Source organism: Dermacentor andersoni, chromosome 1, assembly GCF_023375885.2.
Source record: "Dermacentor andersoni chromosome 1, qqDerAnde1_hic_scaffold, whole genome shotgun sequence".
Taxonomy (NCBI): Eukaryota; Metazoa; Arthropoda; class Arachnida; order Ixodida; family Ixodidae; genus Dermacentor; species Dermacentor andersoni.
In genome coordinates, this window is record NC_092814.1 from 49,053,739 (window position 1) to 49,079,500 (window position 25,762).

The 25,762-nt window shown below is 44.9% G+C and overlaps 2 protein-coding genes across 2 annotated transcripts in view; one reads left to right on the plus strand and one right to left on the minus strand.

Annotated features, from left to right (window-relative positions):
* Positions 1–4,987, minus strand: part of LOC126545548 (oxytocin-neurophysin 1-like) — a 55,036-nt gene extending 50,049 nt beyond the window's left edge. Inside the window, exon 1 of the mRNA XM_050193465.3 lies at positions 4,913–4,987. Within this exon, the coding sequence (XP_050049422.1) occupies positions 4,913–4,936 (24 nt within the window). The 5' untranslated portion in view covers positions 4,937–4,987. The remainder of the gene's footprint in view (positions 1–4,912) is intronic.
* Positions 4,988–20,731: 15,744 nt separating this feature from the next.
* htt (huntingtin) overlaps positions 20,732–25,762 on the plus strand; it is a 165,590-nt gene continuing 160,559 nt past the window's right edge. The window contains exons 1-3 of the mRNA XM_055061449.2: positions 20,732–20,957; positions 22,725–22,808; positions 25,537–25,657. Coding sequence (XP_054917424.1) covers positions 20,872–20,957; positions 22,725–22,808; positions 25,537–25,657 — 291 coding nt within the window. The 5' untranslated portion in view covers positions 20,732–20,871. The remainder of the gene's footprint in view (positions 20,958–22,724; positions 22,809–25,536; positions 25,658–25,762) is intronic.

The following is a 25,762-nucleotide window of genomic DNA, read 5'->3' on the forward strand; positions in this document are numbered from 1 at the left end:
ATTGATGACAAGGGCAGAATAAATGTTCGATGTTCTCTTTCACGCCGCAGACGTCGCATGCCGCACTTTCGGTCATTCCAATCAAAGTAGTGTAATTCCATAACCAAAGTTTCTGAACCCCTATTTACTCAACGGAACCCTGTGTCAGCCTTCATACGTACCCGCAAGACAAGAAGCTGCGTCTAAGTTTGGATCGCGAAACTTAGAACCGGCAAGCAGCCATCGGCTACACCTCGGGTGTGTGGCAAGCACTTCCGCCAGGGAGATTTATGCTACGGCGTCGGTGCTGCAATGTTCATTGAGTAACAGAAAGCGCGCACTGAGACGCTCGCCCGCGCGCGCTGCCCGGCTAATGTCATGAAGCTTTGATCTATGAACTTGTTGATGCTAGACACTGGCAAGTTCACTGGAATGGAATGGGAATGGTAAGAAGCACGTTAATAAAAGGCATGGCATATGCTCATATTAGTGTTAGCACCAAACAATGAATGTATACTGGATTAAGAAAAAGCAGCAGCGGGAAATTGCTCGCTGAGAAGACCGTAAACATACAGAGCGATGCAACTTGAGAAATAATGATATTGAAATGTGAAAAATTTTAGAAGAAACGAAAAAAAAAGTTTGAATCGTCGCGATGGAACATCACAAGTAGCCGTAGGCGTCTAATTTGATTATAATTTCATTATAGCTGGGAACTAGCTATGATGAAATTATTTTTGAACGGCTCTGATAGCGTCCACGCAACAAAGGTTGCTAGTGTACTGTCAAACGCTCATATGCTTCGGCCTAAAGCTCATGGCACGGTGCGGAAACGCGCTCGCGGCGAGGACGAAACATTGTGCCCGGACATGCATGCAGACGCACAGTCGGTCGCTGCGATCCCGTGCGATCGCCGCATTGAAGCTTCATTCTGTTATGCTCCATTCGGTTATACAGACATAAGAGCATATTTCACATAGTTTGCCCTCAGCGATTGCCTGCCTTTAACGCAAGAAACCGGTTTGGGGGGCTCCACCACGGCGACCGCGCGCAGTGGGCGTTCACTGTACGCTTTCGGTAAAGAGATAGTGTCAGCAAACCATTCTAGGCTTTCTGTTTGCCCAAGATCATTACTTGGACAGTAAAGAACTTCTGTCGTTTCGAGAGTACTTACAGAAGTGTCCAGGAGGGCTCCCGCATGGTGTTTTTATTGAGCGCCGACATCCAAACCTACGAGGAGCGCGCCGCGTTATCCCTCATACTACGCAAGCGAGGCGCTTCCGACAGATGGCGACTCCGTAAGTCCTCGCCGCCAATATTCTGTAGGCACTATACGCGCGCTGTGTAGAGGCAAACCGCCATTCCTTGCGAGGCGCGGCAGGCACAAGGCGCGTAGACGCGAGCTTGCGCGCGTCCGCAAGCGTATGTATGGTCTGGCCATAAGAAGTATCCGCCTCCATCCCGGCTCAGCCAGTTAAGAAACTACGCAGAAATGTCTTGTTGAACCTCTCAACTTGAACAGAACTACATGAGCTCTAATGACAGTTTCCGGCGCTCTCAGATCCCTGTGTCAGCTGTTGACTGCTGAGCACTGGGGGTGGTTCGCAGCATCACCCACACCAGCGGAGGCCGAGGGTACCGGTTCAGAACTAACAGTTAAATTAGGCCCAGCTGATAAGCGGATGCGATATATTTGCTTAGTGAGTTGCGATCTGAGCACAACATTCGCCAAAATTCGACTCTCACCACGGCCTTTGAGAGTAGAATAAGTGAAGGTGGAAGACAATAAATGACTAACGCTCGCCACCGCTACAACATGTCGCTGAACGTCTGGTTGACGACTGATTCCTTGACGTCGCCGGCTGTTTGTAGTTCGATTCCAGCCGGTCAGCAAATAGCGTAGCTTCAAATGTGCAAAATTATACCAAGGGAAAAAAAAAACGCCAGGCAACTCACTCATGGATTTACTCCCCGCTTCATTTGAGCAAATGTGACTGCTCTCGCTATTAATCGACAGACTAATAACGTGGAAACCTCATGTTCGAATATTAATGGAAATACTTGGATCATACGCGAGCATCTTCCGTATGCTATCAAGCAACACTGGTGGCTACACCGTGAATGTTCTGGTACGCATGTATACGGTTCCCTGTGAAACTGTCCTCTTGCTGCAGAGATTTTCCCAAGCTCCCATAAAAAGGGTCCGCTAGTACGCAAGCAAAAGCCTTGAGGGTGTGCCTCCGTCTACTGAAAAATACATGAAGTGTAGGAACCCTTGCAAAAAGCATACGCCTATCGGTTCCAGTGCTTCCGTAGCATGAGTTTCGTCGAGTTCATATGCAATTTGTTGCCAGAGTACCGGGTCATTCACTTGATACAGGGAGTGGTCCTGTGGTTAGGAGCTTGCTCCCAGCGAATTATCAAAGCCCTTCTATACCGACGGAGCCACCGTGTATATTTCCTTCGTGGTCAATTGTCACTTCAGAGCCTGGGTTCAAGAGCAAGAGAAATACTCCTAGGCAAGGGCTGAGATATTTTGATCTAAAGCATATTAACACCAGCTATATACAGGACTCAAAGTATTACTTACGCTGATGGCTCCGTTACGCCTACTTTATTTGTCATTGGTGTGTGGATTCCGGCGCAAGTGTTACCATCTCTGCGAATCTCAATCCTCGCACTTCAGCTGCAGACACTGAACTATAGCTGCACTGGCGGTAGCTTTCATTTACATCACAGACCAGAGAGCTAAGTCTTGCGTCATTTTCACCGACTCAAGAGCGGCCCTGTATGTCCCTGAAGCCGCCACGCACGCAGGAACAATTCGTCATGGACGTCAGACGCTTATGCACAAAAGCCTGCGAACTGCATCACAGCGTTGTGTTGCAGTGGTTACTAACCCACTGCGGTATGCAAGTCAACGTCCAGGCTGACCAGGTATCTGGAGAGAAATGGTCCAGATACCTGTCTAAAGTAAAGACGCGGCGACACTGGTATCTACACATGTTTGACGTTTACAGCTGTCCCTCTTGACAGATGCAAGTCGCCTGTACGGGCCCCTATATGAAATCGATCCATCTTGTGATTTGATACGCCGCGAGGCCTCAATAGACAATACCAAACATGTCTTCACCACAAAAGACTCATCGTGGCCTACACGAACTACTTCAAGTGCAAAATTCAGCTGACGGACTCGGCAATGGGTTCTGTTTGTAACGCCGCTGATGACCTAACATATTCTGTGCGATTGCTGCCGCTACTCAAATAATCATCACCAGAAGGGGGGTCTTGGTCGTCAATTTATATTGTTTAAAACGACAAATCATAACCGTAATCGAATGACTGGTCGAACAATTAGTTTTGTTGATCTGCATGCACGACGCTTTAAAAAAAATAAAGGAACGAAAGATGCATTATGAATAAGACAGCCTTTGTTAGTACATCATCCTCATCTTTATGTCCACATTAACACAGCGCATTTAAAATTGACTCTTCAGGGGAGGTGGAGTGTGCACCTGAGAACCCTCTCGGCCTTTCATTGGTAGCACTTCAGACTTGCATTTATCATTGTTGCATTTTTTAAGGACTGCTGTGAGCGAGTAAATGTATCGTAAATAAGACCACACTACGATACGATGTGAGTATAACTTCAGTCGGCACCATGGCTTCGCGGCTTTAGTGTTGCGCTGCTAAGCACGAGGGCGCTGGATCAAATCTCGGCCGCCGTGGCCGCGTTTCGATGGGGGCGAAATGCAAGAACGACCGTGTCCCATGCATTGAGGGCACGTTAAAGATCCACTGGTGGTCAAGCATAAGTTCAGCACGGAAACAACCCTTATGCTATAGCTCAAACCGATTTAGAATAAACCACGTTTGGTTCCATTGGCTCACTTGACTCCGGCCGAGTAATCTGCTAAATATTAGTTGCAATCAAATCATTAATAGATTGGCAAGCTCGCCCAGTCATAACTAATGGGTACTACTAACTTGCACTCAATGGCTTCAAACGCGATCGCCTTGTATGACACATTGCCTAACACCGTCGTTGTTTGGTGTGGTGTTATGATCGACCTGTCAAGTGTGAGAGACATTCAGGCGTACGTTCCCACGACAAAATGATTTGCCTTGTCCCAGGAAACGCTATTACGGTAAGCCTGGACATCGACCTGTTAAGTGTGAGCGGCGTGCAAGCGGGCGTCCCCATGTCGACATAATTGCCGTCTTCTCCGAAACAGCGTCACCCTTTTATTCCCCGAACTGACACAAAGGGATGGACGAAGGGAAGAAAATCCGAAGGGCAAGAGCTCGTCGATGGCAGAACCTGACGAAAGCACTAATACTTCCACAGGCTCCCCAAGAAGACGTCAACGACCACAAGACCGCAAGGGGTAATTAAGGCCGGCTTGGCCCCCATACGATCGACCTGTCAAGTGTGAGAAGCGTTCAAGCGGGCGTCTCCATGTCGACATAATTGCCCTCTTCTCCGAAACAGCGTCACCTCTTTTATTGCCCGAGCTGACCCAAAGGGGAGGACGAAGATCAGGAGCTCAACGGCAGAACATGACGAAAGCACTAAGTACTTCCACAGGCTCCCCAAGAAGACGTCGACGACCACAAGACCGCAAGGGGTTACTTAAGGCCGTCCTGGCCCCCGTGTTAATCAGAACCGCTCGAGACTCAGATAAGAGTCACATGTACAAATGAAGTAAATACAATATTTTCAACTTTTTTTTTTCATCATCACGATGCCCGGATTCGTCGTCGTTTCCTGATTCTTGCGGTGAAGATCCATCTCACCCGATCGAGATCGTATCAGCGGCTGCTCAGCGTTACGGCGAAACAATTAGCTGCCACAATGGCCGCCCGATGACGTCATGTGGCCACTTGTGCGCTCGTTCGTTTCCACTCTGCACAATAGCCGCGGACCACTTACCTTTGGGTAGCGACGTCGTTCCATGCGTCCCCTCACGAACTGAGGACGTTCCTTTTCAGGAGGCCCGCGCTGTTGGTGTCGCCACCTTTATAGGCCGCCTCGGCCGCAAATCCCATCGGGAGCATCCATCAGCCGAGGACGACTGAATCGGACCCGGTGCGAGTGACAAGCGTACAAGGAACGCACACAGCCCCCGCCCTCCTTAAGACGCAACGCCGTTGTTTTTTATTGTTGTTCTTCTCCGTGTCTTTATATTTTTTCTTGTTCGCGACTGCTGACAACTAAGTTACTAGTCTCTTTAGTTCACGAACCGTCGCAGTGAAAAATTGAATGCGCCTTCCCACTCGGCGGGCGCACGTTGGCCATGCTTCTTAGATGATTGATTTGTTTGCCGCGGCATTTCGCGCCGTTTATCCCCCACTGAGCGCGCGGTTCGGGGTCCTCGGATTAGGACAGCGAGCGTTTTCACTGCAAATGGCGCCACAGGACTCCATCCCTTTACCTCCTTTCCTATTTTTTGTCTTTTCTTTCTGCTTCGCCACACATCTCAGTGCGAGTTTGTTTGGCCTCTCGTTGAGTTTTATCGTCAAATGGAATTCAGCACTTCGATTGCGCTACCCGAAGTGTTGCGATCTTTTCCCTTCTTCTGTTGCGGCCGCCTTCGCGCGCTGTTCGCGTATGAAGACTCGGCAGGAGAACGAATGTTGTGGGAAGCAGCGCTTCCCTTTCACCCCTCCCCCCACCCTTTTTAAATAAATAAATAGTGGAGCGCAAATACAGCCCCCAGCGCGCTGCTACTGACGAAATGTGCTGCGCCCACCGACGCCTCTATCCCGTTCCCCGTCTTTTATTCACACTTCCCTCAAAGCTTAGTTGGTGTGTGCGGATGCTGAACGTGTACTCGGTATACATTCATCCGAATGACGAGTTCTTTCTGCGGCGTTTCCATCGATTTCAAGCTTTGCTCGGAAATGTTGGACAAAATTAGGTTTAAATTAGGTGTTATTTTTTTACGTCCAAAACTCACAGTCTTATTATTTGAGACACTTTCGCTGGGAGGGACGTCTCCGCATTGAAAAAAGTGACCCTGTCTGGTTCTTTAACGTGCCCCCAAAGGTCAATGCACATGAGCGTTCTTGCTTTCCAGCCCTACCTGAATGCTGCTACCTCGGTCAGGTAGCGAATTCATGATAGAGTGTATAAGCGCGACTGAACGAGGACGTATCAAGAAACAGACACATAGAGGCAGCGCTTCTCTGTGTATCTGTTTCTTGCTACGTCCTCGTTCAGTCGCGCTTATGCGCTCTATCATGGATTCTAACCAACTAGCCCGCCAACGTGTTTTAATCAGGTAGCGAACATGTGACCTATAGTGCTCAGCGTCTGAACGCCATGGACACTGAGCCACCGCAGTGGTTAGGTATTTGGCATTTGTTAGGTTAGGTATTTGAGCTGTAGAACTCGAATAACTTGTTTCGGTGGTTTATATTTCAATATACCTACGTGTACCTGTGCCCCGTGCGTTTGAACGCACACTTTTAAGAGCGGAGAGAGTCAAAGCATTGTTGTGATCGGCCGTTCACCGCGCGACAACCTCTGGTCACGGCTAGCGCGATTATGGGGAACGGGCCGACGGCCTCGTCAGAATGGTTCTCAAAACGGATGATTTATGGCCAGCACTGGAGTATCTCGGTCAGGAGAGGTTTGGGCAATTAGCAAGGATACGGTCCTTCACCTGTCAGCCACCCAAATTGGCATGTCCACGCCGAAGACGGAGTCAGTGTACGATCCCCCATCCCCTGTTTGTGCCCAGTGAAGTGCGTGTGTTTCCCACGAAACTCACTTCGGAGGGAAAGAGCAACGAATGTCCGGATTCGTGGGACCTGAGTTCATCGGTCTCCTGACGCCGGATCGGGGGAGGCGACTAAACGACGCCCACGCAGGGGATAAAAAGAGCGACGGACGGCAGGAGTGATCGGCTGCTACAACTTCATGAACTTTTTCTGTACTATGAATTTCCTTGTCAATATGCAATATAAACTTGCTTATAAAACGTCCTAGATATCCGGACCCAGCCCCACATTCCCTCACTCCTCCACGATCAAAGTACATTCCACTTCTTCGGACCCCCAGTCGCATCAGCATGCAAGGTACGGTGGAGTACACAAGCGTGAACTAGATGCTTTTTTTTTCTTTTTTGAAATTTCGAATATTAAATCAGGCTCAGCACCCTGGAACTAAGCAGTTTATTATCTGCGATGAGTACCTGTCGACGACTGCCGAAGCCATGTTTCGGAACTTCGAAATAGTGCAGCTGCGTGCAGAAGGGAATTCACATCATCACCGTGTGTGCGTCACTGTCTAAAGTTTCTCGCACTTTTTTGTTTTGTTTTACTGGCCATACAGCACTGCTGCAAGTGCAGATATTGATATCCCGGTAGCGCAGACACAGTAAAATGTCTGTTTGGCTTGCTGCTCTCCTTGCACATTGCCAACACAAGCGCAATTTGAGCAACCATGATGCTGGAAAGTGTCTGCTCTAAGCAGCATATTTATTGAAAGCGAGCTCAGGTGTGGCACTTTAAAATGTATACTTGTTAAATTCGGGATGGTGGTGGCGAAAGACATCGACTGAACGGCGCTTCGAGTCCCAGGATTCCTTTCCCAAGAACCAAGAATGATCTTCGGGCACGTAGAGGACGACGACCTTTATCGGTTGTTGTTGTTTCTTATCGGCGACATTGCACGGACAGCACTATAACCTGTTGATGTGAGTACATGAAAGCTGTATTTTTTCAACCGTTTGTGCGGCTGTGTCACCATAAAGTCCTACTCCATCACTGCTCACGCTTAAAGATTCTTATGGAGGAGCTCTGTGGTTTAGAGGCCAAAAAGAAAAGGACGCGCTTTTTCCTCTCCCGCCCTCGTTTCACCTCGCTCATAGAAGGCAAAGAAAAGCCGTCTTTAAAATGAAAAGATTTAAAATAATAATTGCACAACACTCATGGTCAGACAGCTGGCTTTCTTTTTTAGTGCATGTTTAGGAGATATTGATATTTTGGTTCATACCGGATGCTTTTTTCATGATATAGAAGATAAAAAGAATGGTTAAAAATAATGACAAACTACAAATCACAAAGTACAGCAGCGTACAGATAACGCACTGTCAGCGAGCCCTGGTAGTTTGATCCCCAGCATTGCATAAGGTGAGCTACATGCTGTGTATAAGCGATGTTTTCTATTTTACCTTGAATTTTGTAGTTTATATAAGGTAACCGAGAATATATGTACAGGTTCCTATATGGGACGGGCGAAAAGATAAAAAAGCGTGACAGTGCGCCTGCCCCCCAAAACCCACTTTTGAAAGAAACAGCACGAAAAAAAAAAAAAGAAAGAAATGACAGGAGGTGCGCAGCTCTCCTTTCTGCCTCACGTCATTGTTTTGCGCCATTTCTAGGTGCAAGTGCATTAACTCGTCCAGATGTCGTTACTTCTGTTTTTTAGGTGTGCTGACATCAGTAGACAACAGGAATGCGTGCTTTGTCGCACCGGTCTTGAAGGCAAGTTTTTCTATACGTAACTGTCAATTCTATGGCATGTCGCTTTATAGTTTCATATAGAAGAGAGGCTGTTCGGTGCAGAAATATTTATGACGAACAGTAACGTAGAGGTAGAAAAGACTCGACTGCGCCTTAGCGCCCAGAGTTGCACCTAAACACTTTTGCACTTACCTGCCTGTTGTTCAAACCTAGATGTCTGGCATGAGAAGTCTTTTAGCGTACTACTTGTACTTGCCACGTCGGAGAGACAACAAAATTAAAGAATTAAGACACACATTCACATCATACGATATCTGCTTTATATGTGCAATAAGGGAGCTATTAAGACTGAGAAGTCGTCGACGACCTCGCACAAAAATGTCGAGCTAGTCTATTCAGTGAGGTTAATGCATCACAATATTCTAAACGATCGTCGGGCATCCAGGGACCACCTGTCATTTCCTACCTGGTGATGTGAAAAAAGAAAACATTTGCAGATATATTATTCTAACAAAAAAACTGCGGTATGCTTCTAGTTATCTCGTCGAGTGACATGTGGCCAAAAGTTATAGTCATTGTCAACCACTGGGGTCGTACGCAGTGGCGAACTGGCCAAGTATACGTGTTACCGAACGCAGCGCTGCCGTATAGAAATGACCTGCTACGATCCTGCGTTCACGGGAAGTATATCTTCTGTCGCTCTCAATCGCTGCTAGAGAATTCTCCAAGAAAATGTGTAAGGCATAAAAAGCGAGGACGAGGCATCGACAAGAGCTCGGGAACGTAAGGAAGGAGACATGAAAAGTACAGGAACAAATGGAAGTTTTTTCTGAATTGAATTCTGGAGTTTTACGTGCCAAAATTATGATTTGATTATGAGGCACGCCGTAGTGGGGTACTCTGGACTAATTTTGACCACCAAGGGATCTTTAACGTGCCCCCGATGCACGAGACACGGGCGTTTTTCCATTTAGCCCCATCCAAATACAGCCACCGCGGCGGATCTGAAGTTGTTTCTCTGATCCTGCAGTCCTTATTTCTTTATTTTTTTTTCTAAATCGAGCTGATGAGTCATACCCACATGAATAAACACCCCCCCCCCCCCCCCTCCAATCCTGTGCTTATTCCATATACCGTAGCGTTGCTTCAAGTTAGTCAAGAGCCAGCAAAACCCGCCGTGATTGCTCAGTGGCTACGGTGTTGGGCTGCTGAGCACGAGGTCGCGGGATCGAATCCCGGCCACGGCGGCCTCATTCCGATTGGGGCGAAAACACCCGTGTACTTAGATTCAGGTGCACGCTGAAGAACCCCAGGTGTTCGAAATTTCCAGAGTCCTCCACTACGGCGTGCCTCATAATCAGGAAGTGGTTTTGGCACGTAAAACCCCATAATTTAATTTTTTTAAGAGCCAGCAAAGTGGGAACACAAACTGACAACGTATTTCAAAAGGGAGTATCCGTGTTCTTTCTGGTTATCGTGTGATTCCTTACCAGTCTCGCCCTTTATATCAATATCACCCGTGCACTGAGGGCACGTTAAAGATCTTTTGGTGGTCAACATTAATCCGGAGTCCCCCCTACGACGTGCCTTATAATCAATCGTGGTTTTGGCGCGTAAGACTCCCGAATTCAATTCAATATTAAAACCGAAGAAGGAACAATCATGTTATTTAACTTGCCTGAGCATGAGTCCAAGTGTGTGTTCGTGCGTGCAGCTCCGATAGCATGCCTAGCTATACATTCTTGCTTATTTCGGCCACACGGAGAACACGCGTGAGCTCGACAGTGTGCTGCCACGGCCGGTTTCCGAGGGGAGAAATATTGCCGCCTGAAATATGCACGCGCAGAGCGGAACGGTTCGTCCGGAAGCGATAAAAAAGTAAACGATGCTCTCTCGCTCGCATAAAAGCATGAAAAGTTCCCGACGCAGTCTTTCACCGCAGCGCACAATGACCGTGCGCAATACATAACGCGCTCCTCTCCCGCACCTCCAAATATTACTATTTTTAGGTGCGCACATCGGGGACGTCACGAAATATATAGACCACCCTCGGCCACACCTCCTTGACCGTTGCGACCGAAAGTGAACAGCGAAGGACGAGCACGCCGCTTCTTTCAGTCTCTCGCATAGAAAGTTCTCACGAATACATAAGACAATCAACAAAAAATCGGAGCTTAATTATGAATTCAAAAGGCGCATGCGCGACTGGGACGGAGACAAAGAAACTCAAACCGCATCACAAGCGTTGGTTTCTGTGGACTTAGCAATATGTTCTTGATCGTTTGCGGTATCTTGTTTTTTGGTTCATCACATGTGACCATATCTGTGTTAACTCTGGTGTTACATGGCAAGCCTTTGCGCATAAATAGGCCGGTTTCGGTGCAAATAAAACCAGTTGTTAGCGCTTGGTGACGTGGTTTGTGTTTCTTTGTTTCCGTCGCAGTCGCGCTGCGCCCTTTGAGTAGCTATGAACCGACCCGCCAAAAGCAGAGTTTTACTGCTTAATTATATAGTTCTGTCAGCAGGAAAGCGACAGAAATTTTGAGGCATATGCTATTTATGAATTCCACATTGCGCATATTCATTAGAAACTTATTAGTTGCTATATGAAGTATTAAAATGGGTATTGTATAAGCAAATAACCTTTCGAGCTGTGGTAAACAAACATTAATGGTTCCATGTAGCTACTGCTGATGCCGTGAAGCATATATACTTAAAGCTAACATAAGATAGTCTATAGTAACCTTATGGGAATATCTAATGGGTGATTTCGGTAATTTTGTAGTTTAATTATTACTTTCCTCAATAACCAATTACATGTAACCAGCTACATTTTTGACAAAACAAGCTCTGAGAAGCAACGCAGCTTTCAGCGCTTAAATTTAACGGGAACAGAGTCCAAAGGGAAGAAAACATGTAGGTTACCCCCTTTCCACAATCAACGTCCTGCAGATACGCCTGGATCACCTGAACATGCCAGGTCTGCAGATTCGCACCTTAAAAGTCCGACGTCTGAGCTTTTCTCTTATAATAAATTTATGTCCCTCTCTCCTGGAAGCGCATATACGCAGCCTTCATAAGCGGTAAGAGCTGCTGCTCAATTCTTCGCTTAGTGCAGTCAATGACTTCTGTGATATAGACAGAAGTTTTTGGCCGTTATACTCATGTGTTTCTATCGGTTTGGTATTACGTAACTAATAAATACCTATTTTTGTGATTGTAACGCAGGAACAGTGTTTCTAGGGCGGAGTATAATACGCAACATCTTATAAAATTATACTACAGATTTGGCCACCTGGCCAACAAATTGAAACGATGCTTCTATGGCTCGATAGCGATGGACACTTCAGTCTTTCATAGTCACCAAACACGTTTTTTTTTTTTTTTTCAATTTTTCACTGGCCCTATAGGGAGGGACTTCCCCTAGCCCCAGCAACAACCAAGCGTGGCCCTTCATGATCAATCTACACCCGAGCATCGCGGCATTCAGTAGCCACAATCTTTTGAGCAAGGTGTTCGTACGTTACAACACAGCCCTTCTCTCCAGAGCGCAGATTGAGCGATTGTCTCACAAGAAAACGAGGGAAGGTTACCGTATATAATTGTGAAAAACAATTCTTAGTGAAGATAAGCAGCATGTGGAGGGCTGCAGAGGACGTATTCAAATAGCGAGGCCTGCTCGTACTTTTTACTAAATTTGCGAAATATTAATGAAGGTAGGGAGGAAAGTAACGTTAAAGTGATCATTACTTTTTAGTAAGATATACATATATATATATATATATATATATATATATATAATTAACATAGGCTGGAAAATGTGTCAGTGAGATTTATCTTTGCCATTGCGTGATCTGATGTCAATCACATATGAGGAACTTTTTCATACAGTTTTGCCAAACTTTTTTGAAGTGTGGAGCTGATCGCTGTATCGATTCCCGGAACAATATTCATCTATTTGCAGCTATTAGTGCGACTACAGAAACGAGTTCTTAGAATTATGACGCATTCTATATACACAGACGTGAGCAGATTTGTGTTCCTGTCTTCCCACATTTTAAGTAATCTGTCTACACACTACATGTATAATTACTGCAAGCTCTCGTGTCCCCGTCCCCTCTCTGCATTAGTTACAATTAGTTCGTGTAATTCACCATGAACAGGAGTTTAATTACCCTATATCGAATAGTGTCTTCAAGACACTCAAACTCCCCGTGGTTGCTTAGTGGCTATGGTGTTCGACAGCTAAGCACGAGGCCGCGGGATCAAATCCCGGCCACGGCGGCCGCATTTCGATGGGGGCGAAATGCGAAAATACCCATGTACTTATATTTAGGTGCACGTTAAAGAATGCCAGGTAATCGAAATTTCCGGAATTCCCATTTTACGGCATGCTTCGTAATCAGAAAGTGGTTTTGTCACTTAAAACCCCATAATTAAGAACAAAATAATAAAAAAGACTCAAAAGGAACAGAAGAGCTGCAACAACTAATGTATAAGTTACCTGTATGCCGAAATACTTGAACTTTTAAATTAAATTTACCTTTTAATTTTAAATTTCAATTATAAATCTCACTTTTAAATTTTTTTTGTGGCACTCTCGTATAAAATCAAATTCCCAATAATCTCAAGATCAGTAAGAATTTTCATTGATAACTTAAGCGCTATTTAGCAGACCTCTGAAAGACTAGCAAATTATTCAACGAAATAAATAATTAGGAGTTTCCACTTATTTAGTGTACATGTTGGATATTTCGGTTCTGGTGCGAAGCCTCAGTTTGTTTCCCTCAATGGCTGTCCAAATATTTGATACGCATATGATGTCTATTCCCGCACTTTCGCTGTTTTGTATTGATGTTTTGCCTTAAATCCCCTACTGGCCTTGTGGATACGGGTAGACACTTGTATTTTCTGATTTTGTGCAAAAATAAACAATAATAAACTCTGAAGAAAAGGTGAGACAAAAATGTTACTAAAATTCTCGCTAAGACTGTCAATTAAGTGATTTTAAAAAAAAACGTAGGTGTTTTGGAACACTGTATTATAGGATAACGTGACCGGAGTCATTTACCTAGTAGTTTCATGTTTGTCTACTGTGTGTGCAGGTGACAAAAAAAAAAAAAACAGTGAATCTAACAGCAGGGTGTAGAGGGCTCTTACGTTGCTAATATGTTTTGATGATGGACGATGAGAGCTTAAATTCAGCGCTTGCCTTCAGATTCTAAGGTTACAAATACAACACGATTTAGGAAAACACACATAACCTAGCTTTTCCAGCACAAAAAAAAAAAGCACTTCTAGTCTACATTATCCTTCTATCTTTCTGGTTTATGAGCGCTCGTTGCACAACTAAATTCTGCGGAACGCGCTTGGCCTCTTGTTAACACGGCGATGACAATTACCCGAGCTTTATACAGGTTAAACACTACACTTCCGCCCTCGATCTACCTGAAAGCCGCCGTGAACTATTGATTAGTCCGAAAGCATTGAGAAATGGAAGCGATTTGTTCAGATTAACGTTATGGGGGACCCCTTGGAGCCCCGTATCCGGTTCACGCGCGATCTGGGCCGTTCGCACGCGACGACGCTGGGGACACTCCATGCCAGCCTGATTTTGGATGGCGTACATTCTTCCCGCCCGCCTGGCGCGCCGGCGAGACGCGGAGCCTGCTGCTTGCGCGCGCGGCTCACGTCGTGCGCCGCGCGTACGAGCAGTGCCCGAGGAGCGGATCCCCTCTCTCCCTCTCTTCTCTCTCCTTCAGCATCCGAGGTACGCGGGGGGCCTTCGCCCGACTATCGGTGCTGTTGGCTGTCGGACGTGCACTTGGTCCCGAGCCCCTCTGAGCAAGGGGGGCCCCCTTGGTGTCTGGCGAACCCACCACGGAAGAGCCTGTGTGGCGGAGCGCATTTCCCGGGAGCTGTCACCCGTAGTCGGCGACTGCCACCCCAGTGCCGTAACTCGCTGTGTTGTACGCGCATTTTGTACATAACAGGGAATGAACCCCCATTCGTTTGTACCACGGCGGGAGTCGTCCCTATGCGACCTGCCGGTGAGTCAGCGAACCAGCCGCGGCGCCCCTTTGCGTGCGCTGCGGAGTGAGGACGAGCTGCGTGTCTCCTTGGACCTTAGCTAGCCGGGGCCGGGCACGTTAGCCCGAACCTCCTGAACGTGGAGGAGTGCAGGCGCTCTGATATCTACGCCTTTCTATGCAGCCGGTTGGTGTTATTCACCTGCTGTGTTCTAAGTAGGAACATAAAATTTATTCCAATTGGTTTTGGTCAATTCATTTACTCCTACGCTTGCGAACGTCCACCAATCGATCGCATATAGTAATACCGAAGTAGCCGCAGCGTTTTCACCCAGTCAAATCGATTTTGTAAAGAATGAAAACAACATAAGTTTTTGACGCAATAGTTCTGCGGAAACTCGCAAAGTGGCAAAACGAATTCTTTTTCAACTGCGAGGTCTTTTCTTTCGAGGAACCCGTATGGGTTTCCTTTGTCGGAATTGCTACGATTGGGCGGATGCCTCATTTTCCCTTAATTAACATCACTTTTTGTGAGCGCTATGTGAAGTCTATGATGGCCACTCTGTTGTGAAGCACAATAGTGTGAACACTATACATACCACAGTGAAGGCAACCGTTGCTTCATCATGCACGGAGCCTATGCGTCGTACAGTAAGTCACGGCCGTTTACATGTAGTTTTTGAATAATAAAGTGCGTTTAGAAGGACATTTCTGACGCAACTTTCCTACCTTCCAAGTCGCTAAAATGTCGCCAAGTGTTCATTCAAGTTGCTAGAAAATCGCCAGTCGCTAAATAGGAAGCAATTTAGCGCTAAACAGAAAAGAAAGCCGCTAAATCAAGCGACAAAATTGCTGAAATGGCAACACTGAATATTACAAACCAGTAAATTATCAAAAGCAACACTGATTTTGTGTTGTCACAGATGGTTAGGTTAGACTTGGCCTGAGCTGATGCTTTGCTGTATTTGCCAGTGTGCAGCCAACACTGCCGCTTTCAAAAGTAGGAGGGCACATGGCCTACTTTGCCCCCCCCCCCTCACACACGCACACACTTCTGACAATAAGAGTGTGGGGGGGGGGGGGGGGGGGGGCAAGTGCCCCCTTCCCGGTAGGTACGCCTATGTTGCAACTGCATTTTGTGTATATGCCACGTATTCAAGAGCCAAGGAGTAGCTGGCACCGTAGTTGTGCGCCAACATGTCTTTATATCACGTCAATAAAGGAAAGGAGAGTGTCACATACCCAGTGGCACATATACCCAGTCATCCAAGTTGGCGGAGGTAGAATCCAAACTCCAGCTTTAGAGCCAGATGGTAGGGCTTCACGGCCACAACTATGTGAGCGGCGGTTGCTCGAGGGTGCTGCTCACCGCTGAGCCTTCAAGCAGGAACGCCATGCCGCCGACGTCCGTGGTCACCAATGTGGAGACGATGAGTTCGGTGAGACCGTCTCTAGTTTATTGAAGGTTCCGGAAATGGCTTCGTCCTCTGCCGCGGGCCTCGCTTTCGGACTCGAGCTCATGGCAGCGGGGCTTCCACAAGTTCACTGAAGAGTGGCATATACCCAGTGGCACGTATATACCCAGTCACCCAAGTTGGTCCGATGGTCGCTTTCGAACCCTGTCCTCTCAGCACAGCCGATGCTGTGCCCATTAGGCTATGGACTACCTATAGTGACACAAGTTGGCGGGCAAATGGTTATACACAGACTAGATAGATAGATAGTCCCCTGAAAGGACCTGAACTACCCAATAAATGCTAATCGCATTAATGATTGGTGAGAGACAACGACAGATATTAAGCATGGCTCTAAGATCTTGGCGGCCCAAGGTATCAAGGACCGAGATCGTGCAATTTCTTATGACCACTCCTGATGGTGGAGCTGTATAGAAAGTCTTTCGGAAGCTGCTCCTAAGCATCGACACTCACTCGAAAACTGGGACGCAGTGCGACGTAAAGGCAGTGCTTTCAAAAGTGGATGTCGACAACCAGGTCTACTGTTACGTGGCGTTTCGTTTAGTGTGCGTGCGTGCGTGCGTGCGTGCGTGCGTGTGTGCGTGCGTGCGCGCTTGAACTTAGGAGGAAGCTCAGAAAAGAATGCACAGTTCATGCTCTTGTAACTTCGGCTAAGAGGACGGTGAAATGTTAAACAAATTAAGAGTTAATCCACTTGCTACAAATCAGGTGTCTGCTATGTAAATCCCGACAGAGCGCTTGCGATGCAGCTTATGCAGCAGATGTGTCGATTTAAGGAGAACCAGAAAATCGGAAAATGATTTGCCGGTGAAGGGGCAGAATCGACAGCCGACACTGTGAGACAGGAGGAGGAGGAGGAGGAATAAACTTTATTTGTATAAATGAGCTGACGGTGGGATCGTCCGAAATGGGCGGCGTCCGCAGTCCAGGGTGCCGTGGGCTTCAGATAACTTGGCCCTGCTCACCAGACGACGCTGGTCTTCAGGGCTCGGGCTTGTCAGCTGTGCCTCCCACTGCTCGACGCTTGGTACGGTCATGTGTGCTGTCGATTGGTTGTATCGACACTCCCATACCATGTGGTAGAGGGTATTGGGCGCCGAGGAGAAGCGTATTTCTTAAGTGTAGCTCGTAGGATACATGGCGTACGTGCAGCAGGGTGCCGTGCGGGAATGTGTTGGTCTGTCGTTTCCGGAACTGCCTCTTCTCTGGTCAGCTTGGGATGAGGGGGTGAGTAGGTCCTCCTACCCAATCTGTAGTGGCTCAGGATGTCGGTGTATCTTTTCGGGACGTCATCGTGTGGATCTGCCGGTGCTCGTGAGCTCGGTGAGCCCGTTAAATGTGATCTCGGGCAGCGGCGTAGATTACCCGCCAGGGACTTGTGTCCCGGGGCCCAGACAATGTATACTTATTGAGAATTGTCCAGTTTCTCGAGGATGATCATGGCTTGTTCGGAAATGTGGCTCTTTTGGTAATCTCTGGGTGCTGTTTGTGAGTCGATCTGTGATGACTATGATGTGCTCTTCCTCTTGCTTGCACGTCGTGGCCGCCAGGGCTCTCGCCATTGCTTCCTCATAGTATATGTCCGGAGTGTTCACTGAAGCCGCTGCTGCCTCTTCTCCCTGGCCGTTGATCACGCTAACAGCGTGGGCTGCTTTGTTCTTGTGCTTTATTTGTCGCCTGGGTGTACCTGACTTCTCTTCTTGGTCCAAAGAAAAAAAGGCCAGATGGCAACCCTATCATGAGGCACATACGCGAAGTAATGCCGGCGTCATGCATCAGGCATGGCTGTGCATACGTAACTCAATCACTAGATTACTCACTCACGCTATACGCTACAGCTTTTTTTTTATGTTTACAATGCGATAGTGATGAAAGACTGCTGCAATGAAATGTTAACAACAAGTTAACTTGCTAAACTGTGAGCTTTATCAGGCAATAATAAAAGCTCACAGTAGAAACCCGCACCTAAACCCACTGCGGTGTGGCGCCTATCTCTATGCGCTCTTCAGAAATGTTCCTTCTTCAACTCGGCGACAACAGAATGCCCTTTTCTCTCTTTCTCTCTTTTTCAACTATATATTGTTGCGAGACGAGAATTCCAAAGAGCTTGAATTAACTATTTCCGCGCGTCTGACACCTTCTTTTGGGTTAATTGTTTCACGATGTCCACATTTGTGAACGCAAATATAATCAATGAAACACTGAGTTTCAGTGTTAATAGTATTATTATCTTTGTAATTTATTGCATATATAATTTAAGAACATTAGGTATGGAATATATATAGAAGGAGCTAGGTCTCATAATCAAAGACTGTAAGGGCGAGGCCTCCTGTTGATACTTACAACGGGAAGATATGTTATTACAGCAAACGGGAAATTGGTGCATGCATGAATAAGGTAAGAGCATAAATGCGTAATAAATAATGAAACATGAAACAAATAATGAAACGTCTGATGTGCGTTTATGCTGAAAATGTGTTAAATCTGATCTATCGGTAAAAATATATTTACTGGCGCCTAAAGAAGATAATATCAAGCGCGCTGAGCGCTGCCACAGCCTTAACAGAAGTTTAAAGGAATAGACATTAAAAGCAATTTTATACGAATTAAAATGGCGTACTATCACAGAATATATTTGCCTTATATTGATTTAACAATCTTTTAATCGGCACCACCAATCTTCAAAATTTTATCAAGGTTTTATATAGGATGCAAATAAGCGATTAACCCGTTGTGGTTGCTCAGCGGCTATGGGTGGGCTGCTGAGCACGAGGGCGCGGGTTCGGATTCCCGGCCGCAGTGGCTGCATTTCGATGGAAGCGAGAACACCCGTGTACTTAGATTTAGGTACACGTTAAAGAACCCCAGGTGGTCAAGATTTCCGGAGTCCTCCACTACGGCGTGCCTCATAATCAGAAAGTGGTTTCGGCACGTAAAACCCCATAATTTAATTTTTATAAATAAGCGAACAGCTAGTTTAAATTAATAAACACAATACAGGCAAAGGCCTTTTTAAAGAAGTGCTCGGGACCTCCGAAATTCTTCGTTATACAGGCCACCTAATTCGGTGTAAATGTCGCGCACCGTACCGCTCGCACTAAAGCAGGCTAAGCACGTTCAAGCAAACAACACTTTTCTTTAACGTGAATTGAAAAGATAAAACAAGTCGCAGATCTTTTTCTGCATATGACAGAATGCGCGACTGAAGCCAACCTTATTGCACCGAGGCTCGGAATACGCCCCGCGGCTAAACACTCGCCGCTCTTGCCGTCAAAATCATTGTTTCGTTTACAGGATCTTCATCGCTGTCGCCTCGGGTGACATTCGCGTCCTTTCCTCATTATAGCTGGCTTGGAAGATGTCGTGGGTCGACAGTTACGATTACATCATCAAGCCGTCATCAACTGCGACGTATTCGTCCGCTGTCGCACCCGCTGATGCGCTGAAACAATTGCAACGTTTGAGTTTAGCGGTTCCTGGAGCCGTGCAGCAGCACTATTCGATCCTGACATCTGCACTCTCTTCAATTGAGTGGCCATGGCACGGCGTTAGCGCAAGCTGTCACCTTGGTGACGTCTTCGAAAGGCGGTGTCGGCACGTACCACTACATGGCGTTTGTTGTAAAGCAACAAATCAGCTGTCGGGGATGCCTGAATTCCTTCGTTGTACAGGCAAATTCGTTGTAGTGGCCTTCATTGCAGAGGCGTTCATAATACATGTGAAAGAATAGGAGTTCGGCCGGGACCTAATCAGTCCTTCGTTATACAGGTCATTTCGCTTTAAAGGCTTCGCTGCAGAGGATTTCGACTATATGTGGTTAAAAAGGCAACAAAGAATAAAGGCTGCCCCCATGGATCATTATGCATTGCGATATCTCACAGTACGTATCTCACATGCCTTACTGCGAGTCCTGTGTACATTATTCCTTTTTAGATAGTCTTGACAAACCTGCAGCTGGGAGCGCGCTTTAGTATGGAAGTAAAATTGTCTAATTGGCATTCGTACAACGATGACAGCCAGCGTACGGGTTCGAACCTGACACCGCGGGCACCCCCCCCCCCCCCCCCCCCCGCTTCGACAGAATCACCAGAATCGCCAAACTTGTTCAATGTATTCTAATATGCAGGGCCCTCTTGCATGTTTCAATCTAGTGCTGGTGAGTGTTCCCGTTTCCTGTCAATCTTACTGTTTCTTCCTTTCATTCTGAGTATTTGAGTACGGGGCGTTTTGAGAGGCTTAAATAACAAAAAGAGAGCAGCTGCATAGGACGGCGAGGATAAGAGGGTAACTGTCATACCTTATATGCATAAAATGTCACATGGCCTCAAAAAGATTGGTGAAAGGCACCGTACAAAGTGCTCCACCGTACTCCAAATGCGTCAGCAAATGGCCCAAAATTCTACTCTTCTGAAATTCATTCTGCGCTGCGTCGAAACAATGAATCCCAGCTAACTTCCTCAATTATCCATCTTACCTTAATGTACTAAGAGAACATCTTTTAAGTTTGGCAGAGATGTTCAGTCTCTGTGACGCGTTAAATGTAAAAAAGAAAAAAAGAAAAACGCACTCAGCTTGCTAGTTTCGATTTCGATTAGCGCGTTCTCGCTCTCTTGTGCACATATTTTGGCAATAGTATAAATATCTTTGTACTATAGTTTTAAATATGTTTCAGTAGATGTTATTTTTATTTTTTCAGAGGGAGGAAAACGTTGAAAATTTGGACTGCGTTTACTACGAACGCATTCTTCCGTAGGTGACGCCGCTGTTGTTCGCAAAGCAAGATGGCGACGAGTTACGGGGAGTAGCAGAAGCGGTGATATTCTTGATTTATTTATTTTACAGCTGTTTAGTTCGACCAGCTGGTATGCCAGTTTTGCGGAGACGTAGGTTTTATTAATGTAGCTTTTACTAGTGCTATGGCTTCTATAGAAAAATTAATAAAGTCCTTCGAAGCCTTAAAAGTAGTCCAACCGTCTGCAGGAGGTGAAGAGCCGCTGCTTAAGTAAGACATTATTATATCTGCTTAAACCTGTGAGAGTACACGTTGAATGTGGCTGTGAGCACTCACGAGCTGTTTGTTTTAGTGCGAAGAGATCGCTCACTGAGCGACATGGGTTACTACGCCTCTGGCTTCGCGTTCCAGCTGATAGCTGAGCGCCGATGCATCTCTCGGTATCCACCTTGTTATTCTGCAAAGCTCACACTGTAAAAGAGGCCATTTGATTGATGGGGACAGAATTTTGACAGTGTCCGATCGTAAATGACATCGATCTGCCGAACAGCACATGCCAGCATAAAATTAGAATATTGTGTCTCTGTAATGCAAGCAGTGTTGTCACGCCATAAGACAAATGGAATGGCAACTGTTGTTTTCTAAACATTACAGACGTTTCGCAATCTGTACTGATATTTTGCACAATGAGCATTGCGTGTTTGTTGCCAGCAATAAGCCCCTCGTTTACTGAATAATAACGCGGCATACCTTGTAATGGCGGGAATTACTGCACTACGTGCATTTCCCATATAGACGGACTAATCAATGAAGAATGCTGACCTTGTTAGTTTTTGTATGTTAACTAACTTGCCTTTTGAAAGGCTGGCATTAACGGATTTTTTTGATGATCTGTTCATTTCTTGTTCCCTTTACCGCCATATGCATTATAGCATCTGCCACAAGGAGGGACTCAGCGTGTCACATGAGGTGACACAGTGTTCGTCTAAGCTTCATGTTTATTTCATTAGCATAGTCATTTATATGTATATCGTTCCGCTGTTGTGTGGGATAATTCAATGCTACCATAGTGGTGATATAACATCAATTAGTGGCTGCACACATGCTACACATTAACTCATGTTTGTACTTTCATTTGCTGAGCACTTCGATGTTACCTTAAAACTGTAAGAGTAATATATATGCTTTGGCCGTCTTTCTTTCCTTTCTGTTATGCATAACATTTTTATGGAAGACTTGCTTTTGCGCTGGTTGCTGCATTTTTCGTTACGGTAAAAAGTTAGTTCAAAACACATTCTAGAAACTATGAAGTGCAAAAGAAGCAGCTTGGCGGTGGTCTTTATTTCTGTAAATTTGTTGTGCCCGAAATGTATGTTTCTACTAGTGTTTAATTTCATAGAAAACAAGGAAGTGACACTAGATATGGCACACTTCCTTGTTTCTCTTTTGTGTCTAGTGGGTGTCCTTGATATTACTCAAAGTGCCATGTATAAGAAGACTTTCCATATTCAGTTGCTTTGTGTATTACAGTGTAACAGTAGTGGCTGGGTTATGTGTGTGTGTGTGTTGTAGCAATGCAGTGTGATGTATAGTACCTAGCAATAGCAAACAGGCAAAAGTGATACATAACTATAAGGTTGTGAAGGTATCACCTCTAATGCCTCTACTGCTTCATAAAGTGAGCTCCAGTCTCAGATTCAAGTAAAAGGTCATACTGAGTACAAGCCTACACCTTACACCTAATGAAGTTCTAATAAATTGCTGGTTAATGGTGCATTTATAGGGACTTACCGCATTGTTGTTGGAGGAGCATGTTTGCAGGTAAATATATACTGTTCAGACTTGCAAAGCACCTATATTAAACCATGTTTAATATAGGTGAAGTCTAGGTTTAATATACGTGAATATAGGTGAATAGGTTTAATATAGGTGAATATAGGAAGTCTAGGTTTAATATATTAAACCTAGACTTCCAAGACTGCAATATCTGGCATGATGAGACATAATCATACTAAATCAGCTCTTCATTTTTTTCAGAAAAAAAGAAACAGTGCCATCTAAAAAGGAGAAGATTATACACTGTACCAACATTGCAGATGTTATTTGCACTTCAAGCATACGGTACATGCTCTTTCCACTGTTCTTTTAGTAGCGCATCTTGATGATCTCTTCATTCAGAACTTTCTTGAGCAAATACTCTCAGTTGAAACCAGTGCAATTACTTAAGTGAAATTTATTAAATCAAACAAAAAGCATACTTGTACTGTGATAAAGTATTGTTATAATTTGGGCCTTCAGTAATATTTTGCAAAATGGAAGACAGACACATGTGTGAAACTAAACATTAGTCAATAAAGTGCAATTTGCAGTATTTGTAAATTGAAATTTTGTTTTCAGCTGTTTATTTTTTCTCCCAAACTGCTGGAGATAGACTGTCTTAAACAAGAAAATAACTTTTCTTATTGTGGTATTGACAGGAGTCAACCTTTCAAAATTTAAGTGTGCATTTTTCTTGGAATGCTAACACCTCTTTTTGACAGACTTTTCAAAGTATTTAATATTGGGATAATTGAAAAGAATATAAAATTTTCGTTCCTACTAGCAATCAAACAAAATCTTTCTGCCACTCTTGCTCTTGTTCCATTCAGTACGTTGAAAGTCTATTCAAAAGCATTTTTGTTTCCCATATAGTTGATGAAAATGTCAGTAATAGTGGGTCTTAGTAATATGTGTTGCTGGGCTAGTCGGTTCATACTGAACAATTTCAAACCATAAAGCTCATGGCCACTTAGCTCGAAAAGTAAATAATGAGGGGGACAGGGACAAGGCTCCCTGTCCCCTTTTTATTTCCTTTTTGGGCTAAGTGCCCATAGGTGTTATGGTCTGAAATTGTTCTATTCGGTCTTAGGCAGGGCTTCCACTTAAGTATTTTTCAGTTCAATATGGGGCTCCTGTGTGGAGGCTTCAAGGAGGGCTAAACACTATTTTCTAGTTCCTTGCTCACAAATGAAACTGTCGCATGGAAGGGGTGGCATGCTTATTGCCTTGCGTCTGACCTGTGCTATCGAGCACTGCTGATTTTGTGGGCCTATTGCATATGCAAGGTGTGACATGAGCCCCCTTTCAGTGTGACAGAATGATTAAGAGGGCAGTGACCTTCGTGTCTTGTTGTTTCTTGTTGATTACTCAAACCCCAGAAATGCCCTTTTCTGCTTGGGCCTTAGTGAAAGGTCTGCAGTATTTTGCTTAAAAAAAGAAGACAGTGGTTTATCCTGTTGATGTCGATTTTTGATTGTCAGTAATCATTTGTAACCAGGGAAAGCATAGGGGAGAAGGAACTGTTCTTTATTCAAGCAGGTCTGCAGTGCCACTAAGGCTTTTTTAATTGCACGAGACTAGACTTTATAAAATGAGTCAAGATTTTTGTATTTCACCAGTTCCACAGATAAATTATTATTTTGCTCTTCAGTGGTTTGGGGAAAATAGAAATACCTAAATATATGTGTCCTGGAGCAATACAGCCTAACCTACATTATTGATCTTTACACAGTGAAACATAACTGAACTGTAATATATGTCGATGAGACTTAAATTTGCAATAATTTACACCTTCTTAAAGAGGTGGAAGGGAAGTGAAAGTGGAAGGAAGAATAAGTTTTGTTGACTGTGAGATCGAAACCCTTGACCTTCACATGATGCATGCAGTGCTCTAGCAATTGAGCTGCGGCAATGGCTGCCGTCGCTCAGTTAGCCCTGGGAGTATTAGCCAGCACTGCTCACAGCCATAGCAGCTGATGTGGAATATCCAAACTTTGAAGGCGTCGCATAGTGCTTAGAAATAGGAGTAGGCAGATGTCCAATAAAACTTTGTATGCTCTGTTTTAATCAATTAATAAAATGTACATTACTGTAAATTTAACCCTCATTCCACCATTCCTTTTAATAATTTAATTGAAGATTATCTTCCTGTAGATGTCTTTGTTTTATTGCCTGTTGATTTGAGCTTCTTAGTTCATCTGATCCTTCTCGTTCATTGCTAGGATGTGTTATGCAGAATTTATGCCACATTGATCTTCTGAAAAAAAGATGTCATAAGCACCTGTAGCCTTTTGGGTGGTCCTGTTGTAAAAGTTTTACATATGTGTGTTTCTTGGAAAAGTACATCTCTAAGCTGCTTTAGGAACCAGTAGTGTTGAAATGTTCTAGGGACACATCAGCCTGGTTAATTAACAAGTTGTGTGGGATTTTTTTAGTTGACATGAGGTCAGTACAAAAAAAGAAGAATGTAAGGTGAATAAGTGAAGATATTGCCTCATCACTCAGAGGTAATTGCACTGTCATGATACAGAGTTATCTATTATGCAAACAGTGTTACGACAATGCCACAGTGCGAAGGCTTCTTTTTTTTAATAAGTGCCTATTGGCACAATTATGTGCAACTTTCCACTTACGGATCTTCAATTTATAGTTGAAAAATGTTGATGCCTTATGTGTATATGAGTACTGAAACCTAGTCTTTATAACTTGGATGACGTAGCAGTACTGAATAGTAGGTAAGGGTTCCTTTCTTTATCTTATTTTTTATTATTTTATACTTTAGTGGCCTGTTTTACATTGCATTCAGCTTTTATGGGGCCAACTGTGACTGTGGCTTCAGAGTTTTATAACCAAGTAAGCAGTTTGGTTCCTGCTCAGAGCTCTTCCTGAAGATGAACAAGATATTCTCATGAGATATAAATAGAAATATATGCTGCTACACAGTGCTTAATAAAAGCCTGTTGGCAGTGTCGGGTGAGTACCTTTACAGATGAAACCATTTACTCTCTGCTCTTGGTGGGGCCATTTTCAGGACTTACTCAGATTTTCCTAAGCTTCTGGGCATTTCTGTGGAAAGTTTTTTTTTCTGCTGTGATGATGAAGACAGTGATGTGCGCATGGTGGCAGATGAATGTTTGAATCGAACCATCAAGGTGAGCCTGTATTAAACATTTATACATCTGAATTTATATCATTTTGTGGCAAGAACTGTGGCACATTTTGACTAACTATTTTGATTTGCTGCAAGTACTGCTGTA